Below are 22,749 nucleotides of genomic sequence, written 5' to 3'. Positions count from 1 at the left end.
GGAAGCTCATGCAGGCAGGGTGTCAAATCCACCCCCTTTAGGGCTGCCCCAAGAAAGGTGTTTAAGCTGGTGACTCTTGAGCACCTGAGCAAACTCCCTGCAGGAAATTCATGCTTGTAGCTCTCCTATTTTGCTCTTCTTTCAAAGGGTGGGCTGAGGACTGGGCTCTTTAGTCCTGAGGTGCTCACAGGGAAGTCACCTAGCCAGGTGGCAGTGGTGGAACCAGGTGGGGTCTGGGTGCAGGCTTAGCCTGCTGGGGGTTTTCTCTGCCATAGCTCAGGGCCAGGACTCCTTGGAGCAATGGCCTGGGTCTGGCGGAGGCAGAACAGAGTCTTGCTTCTCTAGGCCATGCTTCAGTTCTAGGGGAGAAAACTGAGAGTGGATAGTACCCCTGCCGGTGCCTTACATTCCCCAGAGCACACACATGATCTGCCGTGTGGTAGGTCTGGAAGAGAAGGTGATCTCCTTATTAAAGATGAGAAGGCTGAGGGCTCAGAGAGGCTAAGTGACTCACCCCAGGTCACACAGCTAATAAGGGTGGAGCCAAAGCTGCCCGGAGATGGGCTTTAAGGATCTGGGTCAGGAGAGGCATCCTCCCTCCTCCTTGGGAGAGGATCCAAGGAATTAAAATGGAAGAGAGAGTGCCTGAGCGGGGACGGAGTGTATGTGAATACTGTGCCCAACGCACAGCGAATGCGGAATACAGCACCCACAAACGGCAAATACCACACTTCAGTGGACCATCGAGCTGACCCGGGCTCCAGCCTGCTGGCCCCTTCCAGGCCATGTGGTCTGGGGCTGGCTGCTCAGCCTCTCAGAGCCACAGTTTCATCTGTCACAGTGGCGTGGGACTGTCGGCCTCCCTGGGTTGTCAGGAGCACCCACGCCAGCAGCCTCGGGCAGTGCCTCATCAGGGCACCCGAGGTATTGAGGGGTTGCCACATGGGAGGCCAGGGGGACTCGGAAAACAGCTCCTTGTGTTTGGCTTCTCCAGAGGCCTCCTTAGGAGCAGAGGTACCCCCTCTGCCCCTAACGAGAAATAAATACCTTTTCGCTCTTCAGGAACGTGCCCTCTGTCCCTAACAGAGGAGGCCCCGGTTCTAGCTGCGCTAGAGCCTTGAGGAAGATTCTCTTCCTGCCAGTATCTTTGTGTCTTAGTGCCCATCACTCAGGATGCAAGGGCCATAGATGTCTCGGAAGCCCCAGGAGCCTGGAGCGCTGTGGGGACTAAATCTCTCCCAACATTAACTTACGGGCCAGGCTGATGTGCCTCCCTGTCCTTGGCTGCTCAGAGCAGATTAACTGCTCCACTAATCAGTGTGCACAGGGCAGACGGTCAGCAAGCATGGGTTATGGGAGGTGTGTGGTGTGTACGTGTCTGTGGCGTGCGTGTGTGTGGTGTGTATGCGTGTAGTGCGCGTTGTGTATATATGCGTGTGGTGTGTGTGTTCTGTGCATGTGTTGTGTATGTACATGTGTAGGGGGTGTGTGTATGGTGTGGTGTGTATATGTTTGTGTTTTGTGTATTGTGTGCTATGTGTAGGGTGTGTGAGGTGTGCGTGGTGTATGTGTGTGTGTGTATATGTGTGTCTGTGGTATATATGTGTGGTGTGTCTGTGTGTGTAGTGTGTGTGGTGTGTATATGTCTGTGGTATATATGGTGTGTGTTGTATATGTGTGTGTGGTGTGTGCGTGGCATGTGTGATTGTGTGGTGTGTGCGTTAGTATAATATGTATGTGGTATATGGTGTATCTGGGTGTGTGTGGTGTGTGTTGTGTATATGTGTGATGTGTCTGGTGTGTGCGTGAGTATATATATGTGGTATATGTGTATGTGGGGGGCGTGTGTGCGGTGTGTGTTTTGTATATGTGAGGTGTGTGTGTGTGTAGTGTATGTATGTGGTATATGTCTATGTGGTGTGTTTCTGTGGGGGGGGCATGTGTGTGGTGTGTGCTGAGGCAGGAGAATCACTTGAACCAGGTAGTGTAGTGTGTGTGTTGTGTATATGTGTATTATGTGTTGTGTATGTGTGTGGTGTGTTTTGTGTGTGTGTTGTGTTTAGATGTGTGTACATGTTTTGTGTATGTAATGTACGTGTGTGGTGTGTGTTTTTTGTGTGTTGTGAATATGTGTGGTGCCTGTGATGTGAGTTGTGTATATGCATGTGGTGTGTATATGTGTTTTTTGTGTGTGTGGCATGGGTTGTGTGTGTCTGGGAGGGGCTGTGTGCGTGGGTGGGGTGGGGTGGGAGGAGCTGTGAACATTGGCAAACCCGATGCTGAATCTAGACTTGCAGAACATTGCCAGCCAGTGCACCCATCTGCATCCCTCCTGGGGCAAAGAGTAGGAATCAGGATTTTATCCCCATCTGCCACTGGAGTGCAGCACTTCCTCGGACCCAGCTGTTCTCACGGCCATGGTTGTGGGCCTTGCTATGGGTGCTCCCCATGGTGGGTTTGCGGGATAGAACTGGAAGATCAAGTAGGTGTGGGTGCTGCTTGATGGGAATGATCGGAGTCTCTGCTGCCCGCTCGTGTGCATGAGAGTCCAGGGAGGGAGTGCCGCGGCTCTGAGGGCTGTCTGCGCATGGGTTCTTCTGAGAGCACGTGTGAGTGGGAGGCCCCTAGGGCACTGGTGTTCCCTTCAGGGATGCCCTTTAGGTCAATATTGTACTTTTACTGTTGAGAAAACAGGAATGATTTGTTTGGTGTCACAGCTTCTGAGGGGCTATTCCCAAAGGATAATATATTCTAAAAATAAAATAAAATAATATTGAGATTGCTCCCTTTCTAAAGCATTAATAGCTTCTCCCCAAGTATTCAGAGATGAACCATCACAGGACAAAGGCTAGGAATCCTTTTGCCAAGTGAAAAACAGAATAGGATTTTTCTTTTTTTTTCTTTTTGAGATGGAGTCTCACTCTGTTGCCCAGGCGGGAGTGCAACGATGCAGCTCACTGCAACCTCCGCCTCTCAGGTTCAAGCGATTCTCCTGCCTCAGCCTCCCGAGTAGCTGGGATTACAGGTGCCCGCCACCAGGCCTGGCTAATTTTTGTATTTTTAAAGTAGAGATGAGGTTTCACCACGTTGGCCAGGCTGGTCTCAAACTCCTGACCTCAGGCGATCTGCCCGCCTCAACCTCCTAAAGTGCTGGGATTACAGGTGTGAGACACTGTGCCCAGCAGATGTTTTAAAATTGATGCATATAAAGATGAGAGGGAATGATGAAAAAGAGGCAAAGAATGCAGATGGGGAACATAAACAAACAAAATGCAGCAGAAGCCCACTTTGAAAAGTGGTGAGGAATGGCCAGGTGCAATGGTTCATGTCTGTAATCCCAGCACTTTGGGAGGCTGAGGCGGGCAGATCACCTGAGGTCAGGCGTTTGAGACCAGCCTGGCCAACATGGTGAAACCCCGTCTTTACTAAAGATACACAGATTAGCCAGGCATGGTGGCACATGCCTGTAATCCCAGCTACTCGGGAGGCTGAGGCAGGAGAATCACTTGAGCCAGGGAGGCGGAGGTTGCAGTGAGGCGAGATTGGGCCACAGAGCCTAGGCAACAGAGCCAGACTCCGTCTCAAAAACAAAAGAAAGCGGCGAGAAGTCCCCACTTTTCCTTGGCACCAGATATCCCTTATGTGTTTGGAGCCAGCATTGTCATCGTTGGTCTCTTGCCTGTGGACTGTGGACCTCTGGAATCCAATAAGCCAACTGTATTCTGAATGTCTTCCATACAGCCACTACCCACAGGCATTACCATGTCCCAAATAGTCACAGACACTGTTGTGATTAATGACCTACACCTTTATAAAGAGATTACTGACTTCTTTTTTTTGAGACGGAGTCTTGCTCTGTCGCCCAGGCTGGAGTGCAGTGGCGCAATCTCGACTCACTTCACTGCAAGTTCCGCCTCCCGGGTTTACGCCATTCTCCTGCCTCAGCCTCCTGAGTAGCTGGGACTACAGGCACCCGCCACCTCGCCCGGCTAGTTTTTTGTATTTTTTAGTAGAGACGGGGTTTCACCGTGTTAGCCAGGATGGTCTCGATCTCCTGACCTCGTGATCCACCCGTCTCGGCCTCCCAAAGTGCTGGGATTACAGGCTTGAGCCACCGCGCCTGGCCGATTACTGACTTCTTAATGGCTTTTGTCATTATTGACTGAATTCATGGATACTAAAGTACAGCTCTTACCTATCCCTGGCATATAGGGAGCCGTGCATAAATATTTACTGAATAAATGTTGGGTCTGTATAATTTTTTTGACATTAAAAAGGGATCTTCATTCCTGAAGAGGTGGAGTCCTGGGACCAAGTGCTGTTTTCATCTGTACCCACGCATTTTGTTTCCATGACAGGCACGGCTGACCTGGGCATCCACTCTGTCTACTGCGTCTGCATGTCCGTTCTGTCATTTCATGTTTGCACAGATGCTGTCTGAGGCCAGAGCCTTTTATCCCATCTCAAAGGGCCTTTGATCCTGATCTAAAGTCTGTGGAGCCACTGAGCTCCAGAGCTGGCAGGAAGTGAGGACAGAGACCTTGTCTGATTCTGCACCCCAAGGCTGGTGCCTGCACACAGGAGGTCATCAGGGAACCCCTGGGAGTATCAGGGTGATTTCAACAAGTGAATCAGGTGGAATTCAGGCCTCTGAAGTCCGAGTTTCAGAATCTGGAGGCACACCTCCACCCACTTTCTCTTCACAGCACATGTTTCTCCATCCCTCATGTCCCTTGGCCGATTTACCCTCTTTTATCCTGTGTAGGATTTACTGATATTAGTCCTGTCTGTCTGCTGGAAATCACATTCCTTTTTCACAGTCCACTGAATCCTTATCTTACAAAGTTGGATTTTGTGACCCTGAGAATCTATGCAGGAAACCCAGCTAAGCCCCAGGGAAGCTGCTGCCACAAACACATCCGCATTGGTGGCTCTGGAGGACCCCAATTGGACATTTGAAATCAGCCAAGGATCCCAGAAAGGACAGCTCACCTAGGCCTGGTGGGTGTATGGGAGGCGGGGAGGACCATGACTGGGGTGCTGCCGGGGTGTGTCTGGTTGGCAACAAGAGCCACAGAGGAAAAGCCGGGCCAGGGGTTGAAAGAGCAGATTGGGTGAGGGTGGGACTCTGGCCCTGAGAAGTGGCTCTTCCAAGGGCAGGCCCCCTCCCCGCTGTGGGCGACCCTCAGGTAGTGCCTGCTGTTAGAGGGCAGAACTTGGGGACAGGCTCCTCTTCGGACTCTCCAAGGGCAGCACTCTGGGTTGGGGGTGGTGAGAGATTGAATGATCTGCCTTTCTTTGCTGGACTTTTTCTTTGTAATAATATTGGAATCATCTTTCATCATCAAAGGAGAGAGATGCCTTTGTCTTTGAGAGAGGGAGAGAGAAAGAGGAAGAGAGAGAGAGAAAGAGAGAGAGAGAAGGCCCACTCCTCACTCCTGCCCTCTCCTGCCCCTGAAGTCCTTGAACCTTGAACTTGCCAAGTGCTGGGCTCCCAGACTCCCTTTGCAAAGTCTCTCTCCTTGGCATACATACGACTTTCTCTTCTTGAGCCTCAGGAAGGTCCAGTGGGAGAACCAGGGCTGTGCCTCTCCCCAAAGTATGATACCACGTGTCCCCCACTGACAGCAGCGCTGCTGAGAATCTCAGGGCATGAGAGTCAAAGGCTCTGCCCTCCTAGGTAGTGGTGGGAAAGCCAGTGAATCTGATGCCTGTACCCTGGCAGAGATGCCGGGATGCCTGGCAGTGTTGGCTTTAAGCACCCAACCTCATCTTGATAGTTTACAGTTTCCCAGAGGGGACCACTGGATAAGCAGTAAGTTGGAGAGAGCACTGAATCAGGAGTCATAAGGCCTGAGTTCTAGTCCCAGCTCTTCCACTTCCTGTGTGGCCACGGCAAGTCCCATAATCTCTCTGGGCCACAGCTTTCTCATCCATAGAACTGGGGAGGGATCTGCATCGTCTGTTCCTAGGGTGGTGTTGAGAAATCTGGAAGGTCTGAGGAGGATGCTAGCTGACGAGGGCTCTTATGAGACAGGGGTAGTCTTTATCTCCCTGCTCCCTGCCCAGTCCTCCTGCCAGGTATGCTCAGGTGCACACACATTCCTCTTCTCAAGGGGTAAGACAGTATTCTTCTTAGATACCGAGATGAGTCACCCAGTGGCTAAGGTGAAGGTATTTTACATGGATCCTGACTGAAGGTAGAGATCAGAACAGCCATGACCTTGCAGGGCTTCCGTCACCACTTTGAGTCCCTGTGAGCAGTGTGGTCAGGTTGGGCTTTCTGAAACCACTGGCTGTTGGTCCTTCCCTGCTTTCCTGGGGGCGGGAGGGTGGCTGCTGCTTTTCCTGTGCAAGTCTTCCCTGTGATCCCCACAGGACAGTGGTTCCTGGAGGAAGCCTAGATCCTAACCCTGGGGCCTGCTCAGTTCCAGTTCCTGGTACCCAGGGCCTGCTGAAGACCTGCAGACTCAAGCATGGGCAGCTGGGCTCTGGGTCTGCCCAGGTTGCTGTGTTTAATAATTTAGAACCACGTTTGAGATGTTCTAGTCCAATCCTCAAATCTCACCTGTGTGGATACCCAGGTTAAAGGTTTAAGACTGCCCTAAACCACATGGGTGTCTAATGGCCAAGTTGGGGCTGGAGCTTGGGATTCCTGGGCCCACCCTGGGTATCTTCACTTCCCAAGCTCTGTTAACCATAAAATGTGTGTAGCACCTTCCTAAATAGGAGGTTAGAATGTCCAGGTATTATTATCCCTACTTGAGACAGGAGGACAGTGGGCTCTGAATGAGTAACTGCAGAGTGACCTGCCCGGGTCAGTTGCTTGAGTAGTGACATGGCTGGCATGAAAGTTTCCCTCTGTGTTTGTCTCTAGTTTGGTTTTCCAGAGTCAGCAGGCCATGAGAATGGATCCAGGCTATAGAATGCAGATATGGTTTGGATTTGTGTCCCTGCCCAAATCTTACGTTGAATTGTAATCCCCAGTGTTGGAGGAGGGGCCTGGTGGGAGGTGATTGGATCATGGGTGGATTTCCCCCTTGCTGTTCTCATGATACTGAGTGAGTTCTCATGAGATCTGGTTGTTTAAAAGTATATAGCACTTCCCCCTGCATTCCCTTCTTTCTGCTCCAGCCATGTCAGAGGTGCCTCCTTCCCCTTCGCCTTCTGCCATGACTGTAAGTTTCCTGAGGCCTCCCCAGCCACGCTTCCTGTACAGCCTGCAGAACTATAAGCCAGTTAAACCTCTTTTCTTTATAAATTATTCAGTGTCAGGTAGTTCTTATATGAATGCAAGAATGGACTAATATAAATGCATTGCAGGAGCCTTGCACAAGCTCCTTGGGCCTGGGGCTTAGCCATCATCTACCTCTGTCTTCTGTTCATTCTCTTCTAGTCAGTCACCCCTCTATCCAAGCCTAAAGTTGACTTCCTGAGTTCCACCGAGGAACTTGCTACCCAGGCTGCCCACTCTTGCTCCTTCCATCCTTGCTCCTGTCCTTGGCACAACAACTGCAGCAAAGACTGGTTGTCACTCACCGGGCGAGGGCGGGTCTCTCGGAGGAAGGACTTGAGGTCTCCCCCTGCCATGAGCTCCAGTAGGATGAACCGGGGCAGGGCTTGCAGGCTCACCCCGATGCAGCGAACGATGTTCTGGTGGTTGAATTTGCTGCAGAGCAGAGTGGGGTATAACCAAAATTAGCTGAGTCTGGGCGAATGTTAGATTGGGGGGAACAGGATACAAAGTTACATTTTCAGCAGCTACAATGTATAAATGCATTCTGTAAACAGGGGCAGCAGGGGTCCCGGGCTGAGCCTAAACCCAGAATCTCACTGATGAGCAGGTGGGAAGAACCAGAGCAGGCTCCACAGGAGTTCCGTTTGCAGGAGAGGGGCTGGAGGTGCGAGGATGTTGCCCAGGCACTTGGGTGAGAAAGTGTCTCGGGGCAGGAGGGTGTCTGTCTCAGATACTGGTGCACGGACTGGGCACTAGAATTCATGGTCGATTTCTCCCAGGAAGGCCTCAGGCAGAAGGTGAAGCAAAACAACTGCTTCTAAGAGAGACTGCGTGAGACTTGCCAGGTGACAGCGTGTGAAACAGAGCCAGGAAAAGGGGATGGCCTCATGAGTCCATCAGTTTCCTGTGGATTCCTCATGGGAGGGACCAAGACTTGGGTTTTCTTGTTAACATGATCCCTTTAGGACACACAGGCAGTGGGGCCTAGGAATTCCACATGGGCCAACATGTGCATGCATGTGTGTGCATACACATACATGTACACCCCCCCCAAGTGTTGAAAGACTGGGTGATTAGACACCAACACATAATGGTTAGTTACCACCAAGTAGTGAGATTGAGCGATTTGGGTCTTCTTCAATATAATCTCATACTTGCCAAGTTTTATTCATAATCAGGAATTACATGTATCATCAGAAAATAAATGTTATTTTGTGTGTTCTCCTGTGACTCCAGACCTCACAGCCATATCGCTCACACTGCCTGGCCTTGTTACCCCTGCCACTTCCACCAAGGGGACATCCCAATCTGCCCCCACCTGTCAGGACGTTCAGAGTCTTGCTGGTGTGACGGGGGCCATGAGCCCCCACCTGATCTTGAGGTCAAACATCTGCCTCCTCCTTGAGGGGACCTGCTGCCACTGTGGATGCCCTCAGGAGCCACAGGCACTGAGACTCTCAGCTTCAATACAGACCCTGGAGCCTCAAGTCAAAAGGTGCAGCCAGCTGAGATTCAGCCCTGCTGACGGGAGCCTAGGATGGGGTGGCCTCATCATATTAGGAGCACATTTACTGGGATTGGTGAAGGGTCTTGGAGGGAGATTGTATCTTGTACTGTCAAAGTCTAGCATGCTCCATTTCTTAAGAAAAAGTGAGGGAAGAAGAACCGATGGAGAACAGCAGGGAACTGGTTGCAGGCCGTGACATCGGTGGGATTATTAGGCCACACAGATTTTGTTTCTGAAACAACCACCAGGGGTGGTTTCAGTCTGGTAAGAAGTGTCTAGAATGTTTAGGAGTCTCCTACTGGAGAAAAGGGGACATGCTGGGGACAACACCATTTCCCTTGGAGAGATCGATCTGTTAGAAACCTCTCCAGGTTCTTTGGGGCAGTGGGGAGTTGGGACAAGGGTGTCTCTCTGTGGCTTTACCTGATGATCAGGGCTTCCATGAGGAAATCCAGTTCGTCCTGTTCTGAGCACACCTCAGGCAGCGTCTGGGCAGAGAAAAGGAGGGTGGGGAGGAGGAGGAGGCTGTGAGCTGACAGCCGCAGCCTACAGAGTCTGCAAGCCAAGGGCAGGCTCAAAAGTGAGCCATTTCTTACCTTCACAGCCACTTGCAGGGGGCTCGGGTCGTTGGGCACTCCGGACACCTGGCCTTCATACACCTCCCCAAAGGCGCCATGGCCCAGACCCCTGCGCAAAGGAGAATACAAGATGAGACGGAGTCAAACAGGCCACAGTAATGAGGCAGCCGGGGCTCCTGAGCCCGGGGCGCACATTTAGTGGACAAACCCAAGAGGCAGGGGATAACATACACACTCAGGGGTAACACCCTCAACACGGCTGCGCTATGCAATCTCGGACTTCCAGTTCTTCATCTGAAAACTGGAAAGAAGGATTCCAACCAGGGACTCATGACAATGGTCAAATGTTTATTCATTCAATCAGTAGTTATTGAGTCTGATATTTGCCAGGGACACAGGGGTGTATGAACCATGGCTTTTCCCTGGGGAGGCTTATGCTCCTTTAGGACAGACATATCGCTGGGGGGGTACTGGCTGGGGAGTGCTGCCAGTGAGTGACAGAGGAAGGTACAGTTGCTCTAGATGCTCAGAGGAGGGGCCCTTTGCTCCCCTGCTCCCCTGGAGGGAAGCAGGGCCAGGAAGCCTTGGAGAGAGCATACCTCTATGACATAATTTGGAGGAGAGCCCTGGTTCTCCTCTCATTGTATAAACTCCATAAACATATAGGAGTTAACTTAAACCAACACACATGGCCCTGAATGTCAAGGCTTGTCTTCCTAGGAGGGCTAGGGGTGACCATAGGGAGGGCTCTGCTGACCTTTTGTGGCTAGAGGAGTCTGCTGTGATAACATTCAGCCCCTAGACTGCAGCCCCTCTCCTCCCAGGACGGCAGCAGGGCGCTCACCGAATGAGGGTGATGTTTTTTCGCGGCACCTCCTTCAGGTCACTGATGGAGGAGGTCTTGCCAGCAAAGCAGTAGTTGGGGTTGTAGTCGGTCATGATGGTCGAGGTGCGGAGCTTGCTTAGCTTGTACTCAGGGCTCTGCAGTTCCATCTGCATGGCTTGCAGCTCCTGGTGCTTCCGGCGGTACACTGCAGATGGATGGTCAGCTGCAACATGGCCTGGACCAGGCAGCCTGGCCCTTGAAGCACTACACAGGCCACTTCCTACAGGAAGCCTCCCTGGATCTCCGTATCCTCCCCTGAGCTCTGAACCTTTCCATCATACTTAGAAATACTAACAAAATGATTTTAGATGTGAAGGTGTGTCTTTAATTGAAACATGATTTAAAGTAAATGTAAAGCTAAAAATCACAAATCCAGAAAAGAATTATTTGTATTATACAGGGCAGAGTCATGTTAGTCTGGGTCCTCCAAGAAGCAGACTGGAGATGGGATTAGACCCAAGATGGTCTGCAGATTTTATTAGAAGAAATGCCCATGAGAGGAAATGGGGAGGGAGCCAGGGAAGGCTGGGTGAGCCAGCAGACCGTGTTGCAAGTCTGACCCCATGTGAACGAGGGAGGGAGGGAAGGTTGGGTGGAAGCACCCTGGGTGCCATGCAGCCTAAGGAATTTTCAGCAAGGCCCTAAGGGGTTCTGGAGCCAAAGTCAGTCATCAGAGGAGTCCCACGGCTCCCAGGAAGTGGCCTGCCTTAGTGTTTCTGCTGTGCTCAGTCATGGGGTAGGGCAGCTTCAGTGCAATCACAGCAGTGGATTGGAGGGTGCAGCTGGGATCTTGGTCAATTGTGTTTCCTGTAGTTGGAGAACTGCCAAGCCGCAGAGTTGGAGAAGAGCCACATAATGAAAAGATCTCTAAATCGGTGTCTGGGGATCTGTGCTCTAATTCCGCCTCTTGTTACTTACAAGCTGAGCCATGAGGACCAGGTCACAGGACCTCTTTGGACAGTAGTTTCCCGCTCTGTAAGCAGGGATGGTAATTCCTGCCCTGTTTCCCTCACCACTCCCACTCCCCACCCCCAGGGTTGTCAATGAAATGAATTCACCCACGTAAAATGGTTTTGAAAACTTCTAAAGAGCTCTACCAACGTGAATGACCATTATCACTCCTACATGTGAGGATGTTCTGGAAGGCAAACTCCATGGGAGCCAGAACAAAATTGTGATTCAGAGGGTAGATTCTGTGTGTAAAGCCCAGCCCCCCGCCACACGGGCCAGGGCAAACGAGTCACCCACTATGTGCTCAGTTTCCTCCTCTATGCTATGGACCGACCATGATCAGATTAGGGCTACTTGAGGATCAAATGAACTGAAATGTGCAAATTGCTGAGCATGTAGTAACCATGCAACAAGTGTTAGCTCCTATTATCCTGTCCCTTTGAGGGATGGCACCATATGGGGATGCAGCGTGTGCTGCCATCTCCCTTCTACCGGAAGATCCCTTCGCCTGCGGGGGCCTGGCCTGCGAGGGCTCCCAGGAGCCTTTCCCTCTGCCCTTTTCAAGCCTCTGCCCATCTGTACTGGGCATGTCTCTGCCAGCAGTAAGGGCTGGTTGGGACCACACTGAGCTCTCCGTGACCTGCAGGTCAGCTCACCTTGGCTCACAGGCTGAACAGAAATATACTCAGAAACCGATTTTCCCATCTGTCTGCCTGGAGGGTGGTGGAGGGCTGGTTTGGAGAAGAGTGGGCTAGTGCATTATACAGGGTGGGAGCCAAACGGGAGCTGTGCCGGCGGAAGCACATGGGAGCTAGAAGTGACGTCTAGGGGTGGGGACGAGCTTTCCCCATCGTGAGGAACACTGAAGAGAGCTCCCTACCGCCAATCAGCCAGGAGGATACACACGGGGCTGAGGTGCAGAATCAGGGGCTCCTCAGGGAACTGCAGCTGCTCTGGTGGGGGGAAGGTTGGGAGCTTCGGTTTTGGCTTGGCCTGGGCTTCCCTAATCACCACCCCACCCAATTCCAGGGACTAGCATAACGAAGTGACACCCTGGCACCAGTGGCACAGCCTGAGACACTATTTAGTCCTGCCTTCCCGCCCCCTTGGGAGTCCCTGGGGCTCTGTGCACTCACCAATCATGATGCCAGAGAAAGCCAGGACCAGGGCAGCCACGAGGGCAGAGGTCACCACGGAGAGGATCAGTGAGAGTGGCAGGTGCGGCTCCGGGGTGGGCGACACTAGAAGACAGGTCCCAGTGGGGCACTGACAACCACACCCTTTCTCCTTTGAGCTGGTCCCAAGTCAAAAATAACCTCTCCAGCTGAGACAAAAACTACCTGCTCCCTCCCATTGCTGGAGACCTTGTCACACTTCTCTTTTCAGAGAATCATGGGCAGGACCAGACTCATCCTGGTTTTACAAGCTTTTAGCTGTAGCTTTTGAGTGGAGGGAAATTTAACAGGGATGAATATCAATGGCGAGACGTTGGTTCAAAACATGAGCTGCACAACTACAGGGTGAGGATGGAAGGTGAAACGAAAGTTGAGCTGGAAGAGAGGTGGGGGCCGCAGGTGACCAAACAACAGGGTGTGCTCTAAGTAACACCCTCTGAGGCTAAATTACTTCCCTGTGGCCCTGAGGCACTGGGCTTAGAGTGGGGAGGGGTCCTGTGCCCTCTGCTGGCCAGACCACACAGAGGCATCGTGCTTGGTACTGGACACTACATTTCAAAAGGGACATCGACAATGGAACACATGCAGAAGAGGGACACCAGTGCGGCCGGGGGAGAAGACACAAAACTGCATCTTGTATGAACTGCTGCAAACAAACAGGTTATTTAATATGAAGAAGAGTTAAAGGAGGAGGATTGGGCCAGGTGCGGTGGCTCATGCCTGTAATCCCAGCACTTTGGGAGGCCAAGGCGGGTGGATCACCTGAGGTCAGGAGTTCGAGACTAGCCTGGCCAACATGGTGAAACCCTGTCTCTACTGAAAATAGGAAAATTAGCCTGGCATAGTCGCAGGTGCCTGTAGTCCCAGCTACTCGGGAGGCTGAGGCAGGAGAATCACTTGAACCTGGAAGGTGGAGGTTGCAGTGAGCCAAGACTGCATCATTGCACTCCAGCCCAGGCAATAGGAGTGAAACTCTGCCAAAAAAAAGAAAAGGAGGAGGATGGGAGCACTGTCTTCAAACACTGCACATGAAAAGCTGCTGCTGTAAGGAAACCTAGGAGAGGAAGGTTAAGGGGACAGCACTCTGGCTCTGAAACTGCCCAAGGGAACAGAGCGCCTTAGGAGCAGTGAGATCCCTGTCACTGGGCATGCTTAAGTGGGGGCAGAATGGCCCCTCCGTGGGGCTGGTGTTCTATACTAGAGAACTTTTAAGACTCCTTCAGGAGCCATGGCCCACCTTTCACACAGGGGTCAGAGCACTTGAGCTGTCGCAGGTAGGGGAGGGACAGAAAGCTTGCAAAACCGAATCCAGGGTGTCCTGGAACCCAGAAACCACTTGTGGTCATGCGCCAAATCTCAGGCTGTCTGCCCCTCTGCCTCCCCCGGCCCCGCCCCCTTACCAATGCAGGAGACGCCATCCTCTGCCAGCACTGTCCCGTGGTCACAGAAGCAGATGACCTTGTGGCTTTCAGTGTCCATGTGACATTCGTCTACCTCACAGTGACTGCAGTTTAGATAATGCTTAATATTCACTTCCCCATGGCCTTCCATCACTGGTGACAAGGAGGGACGGTCAGTCACGGGCCGAGCCTGCTTCCCCACTCCCAGCCTCAGCACTATGTCTCCAGGTGGTCACTGTGGGTGCTCTGGTCCCTGTTCCTAGGTCCCATAGCCACTGGAAGCACAAATGTGTAGGAGAGTCTTCCTGTGCATATGGAGAGTGCAGTGGAGGCAGCTGGCATGGGTGCCTATGGATGTTTGCATTTGTGTGGGAGGAAGCGCACACGTGATCTTTAGGTTGGCTGGTGCAGGTATTGGGCTATTATTGTTACCTTTCCTAGGATTCTGCCTCTGCATTCGTATTAAAGCATACATCCTGACTTCCAGGAAATGTGGTGACCTGCGCTATAGGAAGCTTGCCTGCCAGGGACCCATAATTGTGCCTCTGTATCCTGGATACATGTCAGAGACTCTGAGGTTTTAGCTTGGTGGGAGGACTGACCTAAGGAAGTTTGTTCTGCTGCCTGGAAGAGGGGCTACCTTTTAAAGCTGGGGTGTACAGGATGCCCAGTGGACTGATGAAGGAAACCCCATCTTCCCCATCCATTTCGGGGTCATTGTTTGAGGCTGCATTGCCGCCTGAGTAGCAAACCAGAGCAGAGTTTAACATGGGGGGTGGATGCCAAAATCAACACACATGCACGTCAGCGGGGCATGCAGCTCTGGCCAAAGTTAGGGGGTCACTGGGGCCTCAGGGATAGGGATGCGGGGAGGGAAGGGAGGCTCAGGGCACAGAGGCTGCACGTGGGATTTGGCCCAGTAGATGCTGGGTGTGTGTTTACTTTCCCCTCAGGTCCAGGCCAGCTCCGATGGAGGAGGGGTCTCTACCACTCTGCTGGGGGCCCACTAAGAAGTGGTTAATGTGAGCAAGAGTCCGAAAAGTTCTAGTCCTTCTAGGCTGGGATATGCCCGTGGTGCCTCTCCCAGGACTGGTCAGGATGAAGAGCTGCTCTCCAGCCCCACTGGGTCAGGGTTGGAATGTGGCGGGGTGTGGGGATTGCGGGAGATGAGCCCCTGTACCCTAAGGCTCCTGTCCCTCCTTTCACCTGGGGCTGGGCTATCTTTGGGCTCCCCCCTTGGGCTCCTCCCACCCACCCAGCTTGGAAAAGAAGAGCATGTGGTTAACACAAGCATCTTACACACAGCGTCAAAGCAAAACACAGACACGAACACCACAGAGCATGCATGCATTCGTCCTAATCTGTGGGGAGCGGGGAGCCATCGTCTCCCAGCCTCTCAGCTTCAGAAGGCTCTGCTGACTGTGCTCTGAAGCCCAGATGAGGCAGCTGGGGTCAATGGCCGGCTGCTTGCTGAAGGGCTGGGCTAAGCCTGCCTGCAGTTGCCCTCGGGAGTAGCTCCTGTCAGCAGGAACAGCAGCGCCTTTCAGGAAGCTGGTGGGCTGGGGTAGGGAGCAGGAGTGAGGAGTCCATGAAACCACAAACCCGCCCCTTCAGGAGCTGGCTTGGCCAGGCCATCCAAGGGAGGCTGGGGGAGTCCTCAGAGACTAGTCTGGAAAGCCAAAGCCTCTTTATCATCGACTTTGGGGGAGATCAAGAATCACATGGGATCTTGATGTTGTCGCTGAGGAAGCCTGGAGGCAGGATGCTGGCTCGAGAGCCAACACCCTGCCTCTGGCAGGTCCAGCCAGGCGGAGAGGGAGGCGTGCAGTCACATCACAGTCCACACTTGGGCAGGCCAGGGGAGGGCCGGGAGAGGGCAGGGAGGTGAGGAGCCTAGGACTAAGGGGGAGGGAGTGACACCTTGAACACGAATCATCTTTACCTATATATCCTCCGCCTCCTCCACCTGAGGAGCACCCCCCTCCACCCCCTCCGAAACCCCCTCTTGTCTCCCACCCCCACTTCTTCATGGCCTGGGGGCAGGAATGTCCTCCGGTGGCACCCTCCAGCAAAGATTTTCCGGCCCAGAGCAAGGAAGTGTTATCATTCCAGCCACCTCCACCACCTGCGGGAAGAGATAGGGAACCCGCGTGAGGATGCTGGCCAGAAGGACGCAGGACACGCTGGAGGGCGCCTGCACCAGCTCCAGCTCCCGGGGCCCATCTTCAGTAGGAGGCGGCTTGCCCTAGGGAGACCTGTTTGGCCACAGCTGAGTACACCCAGATGAGAGCGTGCCTTGTACCCCTGCTTCCTGCCAGTCCTCTCTGGCTCAAAAGGAGGGGCTGTGCTTGGTTAAGGATCAGGGGAGGTGGGCAGACAGGCAGCATGGTGACTAAACTCGTTCCTCTATCTTCTCTTCATGTCAGCCAAGCCCCATAGCACTGGACCTTCATTTCATTAACTGCCTCCCATCCTAACAAGAAATGGGACTCATTAGTCTTTGAGCAGCCAAATGTCAAAACCCTGCACTAAAGTTCCTTGCAGGAATCCTGGACTAGGCACCACAGAGCCCACTGCTGTCTGTGAAAGCATGGGCAAGAACGCCCATTCTGAGCCTGTGTTGCTTCACTTGTAGCTTGGGGATAATAAGACCCAGCTCACAGGGTTGATGTTAAGATCAAAGGAGACAGTGAGTGTATGAAATGCTCCACACACTGCCAGGGGTGAGGAGTGTCAGGGGCTTGAGAGGCAAAACACACGCGTGCAGACAGCCTCACACCTGGGCTCAGCCTGCTTAGAGGTTCTCCAGGGCCCGGCTCTCAGGAACCGCTCCAAGGTCAGGAACAGAAGCCCTGGTCAGTGGTGGACGATGCCCTGGCAACAAAGGCAGCCTCGGGGCTGTGCTTCCCAATGCCTGGGGCTGCTTTGGGCTCTTGCAAAGGAAGCTATCTACAGAGCCGAGGTTGAGTGTAGCCAACCTGTGTTCCATTCCATAGGACATTTGAACAGACATCTACAGTTGTCCCTCAGTATCTGTGGAGGATTGGTTCCAGGATCCCTCCATCACACCAAAATAAATGTCCCTTTATATAAAGTGGCATAGTTTTTGCACATTCTCCCATAAAAAAAATCATCTCTAGATTACATATAATATCCAATACAGGGTAAATCCTATGTAATAGTTATTGTATTATTTAGGGAATAAGTCTGTACATGTTCAGTAAAGACACAATCATCTTTTTTTTTTTTGAGTATTTTTGATCTGTGGTTAGTTGAATCCAATGAACACAGAACTGATGGTTAGGAAAGGGTGACTGTATCCTAAAAACCCTAAAATCCTTTCTGCTGCAGCAGATGATGTGTGGTGGGGACCTGGACATTGATGGTGGAAGGCAGAAACAGCAGTGTGTGTGTCTGCCGGAACCCTACGGGTGAACCGGCCTGGCAGGGTTTCCGGAAGCACTTGTGGCCGAGATTCCTTGGGACACAGAGGGACCTGTAGGTGGATAACTGTCTTGTTAGAAAGAGGAAGCGAGGTTTGGAAAATGAAGCTGAGGTCAGGAACAAGCTTGAATCTAGAATGGGGACAAGCAGAGCTGAGACGAGGCCATCAGGCAAGCTGGGGGGACTTTGTCAGCCATGAAACCTGCAGGGGTGGGTGCTGAGCTTGGGTTTCGCTGTCCTCCCTTCTGCTCTCAGATGAGGGTGTGGGCCTGTCAAGGCTCTTGTCATGTGGCAGAGGGAAGGCCCCTTAGGTGTGACAGGGGCCAGAAGTTGGCTCTGGTGTTTGTGCAGGGCTGTGAGCAAGTGCATAATAAATAAATCAGAACGAGATGGTGGAGACCACGTGCTGTGCTTTCATCCTGCTCAGCCCCAGCTGAGGAGGTTTCTGACCCCATACCCATCTTGCAGCCTTCGAGCAAATGTGTGGAAAGGAAAATAACCCATATCAAAATCAGAACAACGGTGTTTTAAAAATACGAATTGAGCCACTGGCCAGACACAGTGGCTCACGCGTGTAATCCCAGCACTTTGGGAGGCCAAGGCAGGCAGATCACTTGAGGTCAGGAGATCGAGACCAGCCTGATCAACATGATGAAACCCCATCTCTACTAAAAATACAAAAATTAGCTGGGTGTGGTGGTGCGTGCCTGTAATCCCAGCTACTCGGGAGGCTGAGGCAGGAGAATCACCTGAACCCACGAGTCAGAGGTGGCAGTGAGCTGAGACCGTGCCACTGTGCTCCGGCCTGGCGACAGAACAAGACTCTGTCGCAAAAACAAACAAACAAACAAACAAACAAAATTGTCTCCATCACTAAACAGCTCAACCATGTTGAGAAAAAAAAAAGTCATCAGGCCTTGGTGAGCCCATTGGCTCTCCTGTAAAACAGGAATGGTATCCGCCTGGAAACCTGCAGGGTTGTTTTGACAGCACATGTGCAACAGAGGCAGAGGTGCTTCAGGGTTTCTCAGGTGCTGGGCCTCGGTAGGGGTGCTGTGAATGTCACTGGAGAACCTCATGGTGGACCCATGACTGTTTCTACTCTTCTATCTCTAGCTGTCTCTCAATTGAGAGACAGTTTGCACATTTGTTTTAATTAATCCCAAATCTTAAATGCCTTCTAAGATCCTCCCACAGTCTGATTGTGTGGAAAAGAAAATAAAAAAAGGAATTGCATTTTCTGTCTTTAGGGGTGGCTGACTTTAGAGGAATCAGGGAATTGATACTCTCTTCCCTGCCTGTCTCGCATTTTTGTGCTTCTGCCTCCCACTAATGGAGGAAGAGAGCTCAGCCGTGGAGAGTCAAGAAGGAGATTTTCCAGTGGGGTATGCTTGGGTCCGGCAGCCTTGGGCCTGGAGGTCTATACCATAGGGGTCTAGGGGGCCTGACATTGCCCAGAATTTTTTCATCTGCTCACATCTTAACTGGGTGGCCCATCTGCCCCTGGAGGAAGAAGGAATCTCCGGGGGAGGCTCTAACAATTGCATGTTGGTAAAACCCAGGGAGGGTCAGCTGGCTGATTGACGGCTGCTCCCTGCCTCACTTTCTCAGTGACCTTCTACCTGTCCAAGCTCCAGGTCAGCAGGACAGCCTGCAGGGCTCCCAGGGTGCTGCCTGCCCTCCCTCCCTGGATATTGGGACCAATATCCAGAGCTCCCAGCATCCCAGGTGCCAGTGACTAAGATGCCCTCAGGCACGCGATGGCATCAGGGCCCAGCTGAAAGCCTGGGAGAGGTTCCGGGAGAGGGCATGCTCGCGACGCTTTACCTGCGGCTCCGGAATTGCCGTTCAGCCCTAGAACTGAGGAGTTATTCTCCAGTCTCTCTGGGTGGAACGTGTCTGTCTTGGCCCCATAGGCCCTGCCGCCACCTCCGGCTGCAATGATCAGGGGCACCGGCACTCCATCCTTCATCTGACCGGGAAGACGTTGAGACATTGAGAAACCCAGCGGTGCTTCCCCCTGTAGCCCCCAAGCCCTGGTTAACTCAGCCTGACTGAGGGTTTGCTAGGCAGTGGGGTGACCTGGTGACCTCTCAGTGGTCTGAGGTGGTTTGTGGGCTCTGAACCCTTGTTACAATAACCCATTGGCTCCACAAGCTTCTCTATCAGTCAGGGTTCAACCAGAGAAGCAAAACCCATATACCAAAAGCAAAATATATATACCAGGAGGTGGGGGCTGATCTTAGAGGCTGCTTCTTCTACTTCCTCCAGCCCCTTTCCTGAAGCTCCTCAGACTGGCCTCAGAGGTCTGGATGCTGGTGATTAGAAGCAGGTCTCTCTATGCTCTCTCTCCCTCATTCTTAGGGGTCTCTGACTCTGGCCCTCAAAGATTCAAGATTAAGCCCTCAGCATCACAGTCCTGTGGGAGGACCTAGCAGGTGGCCTCGGTCTTCAGTTCCTGGCCTGGCTGTGATGATGCCAGAAAAATCCACCTTAGGACAGAGAGCTGGTCCAGGAGGGCACAGCAGAACCCTCTGAAAGTAGGATGGCAAAGGCTGTGCATGGTGAAATTGAGCTGCTGTATCAGTAAGAGAAGAGTCTACCCTTTCCTGGACAGACAGACTCTATATCGCTCTGGATCTCAGTCTGCTCATCTTTATTTTTTAATTCTTTTTTTTTTTTTTTTTTTTTTTTTTTTTTTTTTTTTTTTTTTTTGAGGCAGAGTCTCGCTCTGTCGCCCGGACTGGAGTGCAGTGGCCAGATCTCAGCTCACTGCAAGCTCCGCCTCCTGGGTTTACGCCATTCTCCTGCCTCAGCCTCCCGAGTAGCTGGGACTACAGGCGCCCGCCACCTCGCCCGGCTAGTTTTTGTATTTTTAGTAGAGACGGGGTTTCACCGTGTTAGCCAGGATGGTCTCGATCTCCTGACCTCGTGATCCGCCCGTCTCGGCCTCCCAAAGTGCTGGGATTACAGGCTTGAGCCACCGCGCCCGGCCTATTTTTTAATTCTTTTATTGGTTTTAGAGACAGGGTCTTGCTCTGTTGCTCAGGCTGGAGTGCTATGGCGTGATCACAGCTCATTGCAGCCTTGAACTCCTGGGCTCAAGCGATCCTCCTGCCTCAGCCTCCCAAGTAGCTATGACTATAGGTGCAAGCCACCACTAGTGGCTAATTTTTAATTTTTTTTGGTAGAGACGAGGTTTTGCTATGTTGCCCAAGCTGATCATGAATTCCTGACCTCAAGCGATCCTCCTGCCTTGGCCTCCCAAAACGCTAGGACTGCAGGAATAAGCCACTGCACCTGACCCTGCTCATCTTTAAATGGGGATAAGAGCATCTGAGGTGTTTCTGTCCCAGGGCTGTCATGAGGCTCTAACATCGCAGATTCACAGAAATCTGGTGGAAATCTGGCGGTGCAGACCTTACCTTAAATACATAGGTGGCTCCACCCCCTCCTCCTCCTCCTCCTGCCCACTCATGCACGCTTCTGTTCACACGGATTTCTTCTTCTATCACATTGTTCTCTCCAATGCAGACTTTCTGGATTAACTGGTTTGTCTGTAGAAACAAAAAGCACGTCAGGTTTGTGGCCAAACCAGAGTTCTCCACTTTGCAACAGACAGAATTTCTACGCTTAAAAACAGGATCTGACTCTGTCTCAAAAAAACTTACAGTTGAGTTTAGGAGGCAGAAAAATACACTAATAACTGTCCCTCTGGGCAGTGTTGGGGAAGGACCACAAGGATGGCTTAGACAGAAAATGCTAGGAGAAACTGGGAGCGAGGGAGCAAGGTTTTATTGCTGTGAGGACTGCCTGTAGGAGGCGGCTTTTAGTTGAGCCTTGAAGGATAGGGAGGTTTTTTTGTTTGTTTTGTTTTTTTTTTCACAGAGAGTAGGGCAAAGTTATGTCATTGCAAGAACAAAGAGTGGCATGAGCCCAGAGGGAAGTGGGTGAGTGGGGTGTGTGGGGGAAAAGCACAAAGGTCTCTTTGGCCCACAAGTCTATCAGGACAGAGAAATTGTCCAGGATGACCTGTTTCGATCCTGTGGGATGAAGAGATCCGAGGAAGAATGGGAAAGTCGTATGTGGTGAGATGGGGCTGGAGGGAGCATAAATTAGGTGGGTAGAGAGAATTAAACTGAACAGTCTGATCGTGGCTAGAGGCCTTGAAGGCACTGCGAGGAGTGGACTTCATTCTCTACGAGAGCCATTCTCTCACTGAGAGCCATCAAGGTTTTCTGAGAAGTCACAGCTCTGAAGCATCAGGAGGAGAGAAAAAAACCAGCAAAGGCCAGACTCAAGTTTTATTCCCAGTTCTTCTCTGGGAAAATCAGTTCTCCCTTTTGGACATCTCATTCCTCCTAGCTAATGTTCCGTTTCTTCCCTCCGGAATCCCTGGCACAGCCCTCTGCTTGCCTTGTAGAGTGAGCCCCGCAATCAGGTAGTCTGGATTCTCCACCCACCCCGGGAAACCGTGACAGGGGCCCTTGATCTCTGATCCTCCAGTGTGGCTGGGAATAAAGACAACACAGGTCATTGTGGCATTTACTGAGGGTAGTACAAGTAAGGCGTCTAGTGGAGCGCCTCACGTATAGTGGGAACTGAGTAAATGGCTGCTGTTCTTATCTGTTTTTTGAGAGAGTCTTACTTCGTGCAATGGCACGATCTCGGCGCACTGCAACTTCTGCCTCCTGGGTTCAAACAATTCTGGTGTCTCAGCCTCCCAAGCAGCTGGGACTACAGGTGCGCACCACCATGCCCTGCTAATTTTTGTATTTTTAGTAGAGGAGGGGTTTTGCCATGTTGGCCAGGCTGCTCTTGAATGCCTGACCTCAGGTGATCCACCCGCCTCGGCCTCCCACAGTGCCGCGATTACAGGTGTGAGCCACTGTGCCCGGCCAGCTGCTGTTCTAATTTAGATTCACTTCTGGGCCCACATATGCTCCTGGTTGGGGCTCAGGTATTAGAGAGCCCTCAAGATTGTGCTGGAGATTCTGTAACAGAATCCTGGAATCCCTGAAGAAGGAGGCTTCAAAAACAGCCACGCCTGCTTGTCGGCCACCACAGCTCAGACGAATTCTTCAAACATCAGCCTGACCTTGGAGGAAAGTAACTTTTCTTTCACTTAATAGAAAAAAACCCAGTAAAACATCACATTTCCATCGATGCTGCTTCGTAACCAGCCAGTGGATGCAGCCATTCTTCGTGAGCCACTTCTTAGGCTAAAGCACTCAGGGGTGCCGGCAATGAGTACTACAGAAATTTCCAGATAAATAGCCGAGAAGCAATTTGTTCCATGGCATTTTGGATTTAATGATGGAAATAATTTGATATTTCTTAGAGTGGATTTAGTGTGGGTGGAAGGCTCTGAATTGCTATTGTAGAGAGCTGGCATTTCCCGTATGTATGTGCAGCTATGTCCTGGCCTGGGAGGAGCCTGCTCACTGCCACCTGGCACAGGCATGAGTTGCAAGAAATGTGCCCTGAGGGTTGGCCCTGGGGGTGAGCTGTCAGCTGGGCAGAGCACAGGATTCCGGGTCCAGTCTGGGTTCTTTTTTTTTTTTTTTTTTT

General features: G+C 51.9%; 1 protein-coding gene across 1 annotated transcript in view; it reads right to left on the bottom strand.

Moving 5' to 3' along the window:
• ALK (anaplastic lymphoma receptor tyrosine kinase) overlaps positions 1 to 22,749 on the bottom strand; it is a gene marked incomplete at its 3' end in the record, with an annotated part of 732,271 nt that overhangs the window by 18,291 nt on the left and 691,231 nt on the right. Inside the window, exons 14-23 of the mRNA XM_011960583.1 lie at positions 20,604 to 20,735; positions 19,006 to 19,150; positions 15,677 to 15,859; positions 14,375 to 14,473; positions 13,735 to 13,887; positions 12,296 to 12,400; positions 10,167 to 10,353; positions 9,341 to 9,431; positions 9,168 to 9,232; positions 7,540 to 7,669 (exon numbers count right to left, since the gene is read on the bottom strand). Of these exons, the coding sequence (XP_011815973.1) occupies positions 7,540 to 7,669; positions 9,168 to 9,232; positions 9,341 to 9,431; positions 10,167 to 10,353; positions 12,296 to 12,400; positions 13,735 to 13,887; positions 14,375 to 14,473; positions 15,677 to 15,859; positions 19,006 to 19,150; positions 20,604 to 20,735 (1,290 nt within the window). The remainder of the gene's footprint in view (positions 1 to 7,539; positions 7,670 to 9,167; positions 9,233 to 9,340; positions 9,432 to 10,166; positions 10,354 to 12,295; positions 12,401 to 13,734; positions 13,888 to 14,374; positions 14,474 to 15,676; positions 15,860 to 19,005; positions 19,151 to 20,603; positions 20,736 to 22,749) is intronic.

This window comes from Colobus angolensis, unplaced genomic scaffold (assembly GCF_000951035.1).
Source record: "Colobus angolensis palliatus isolate OR3802 unplaced genomic scaffold, Cang.pa_1.0 Scaffold515, whole genome shotgun sequence".
NCBI classification, from domain to species: Eukaryota; Metazoa; Chordata; class Mammalia; order Primates; family Cercopithecidae; genus Colobus; species Colobus angolensis.
This window is presented reverse-complemented; position numbering and strand designations above follow the sequence as displayed.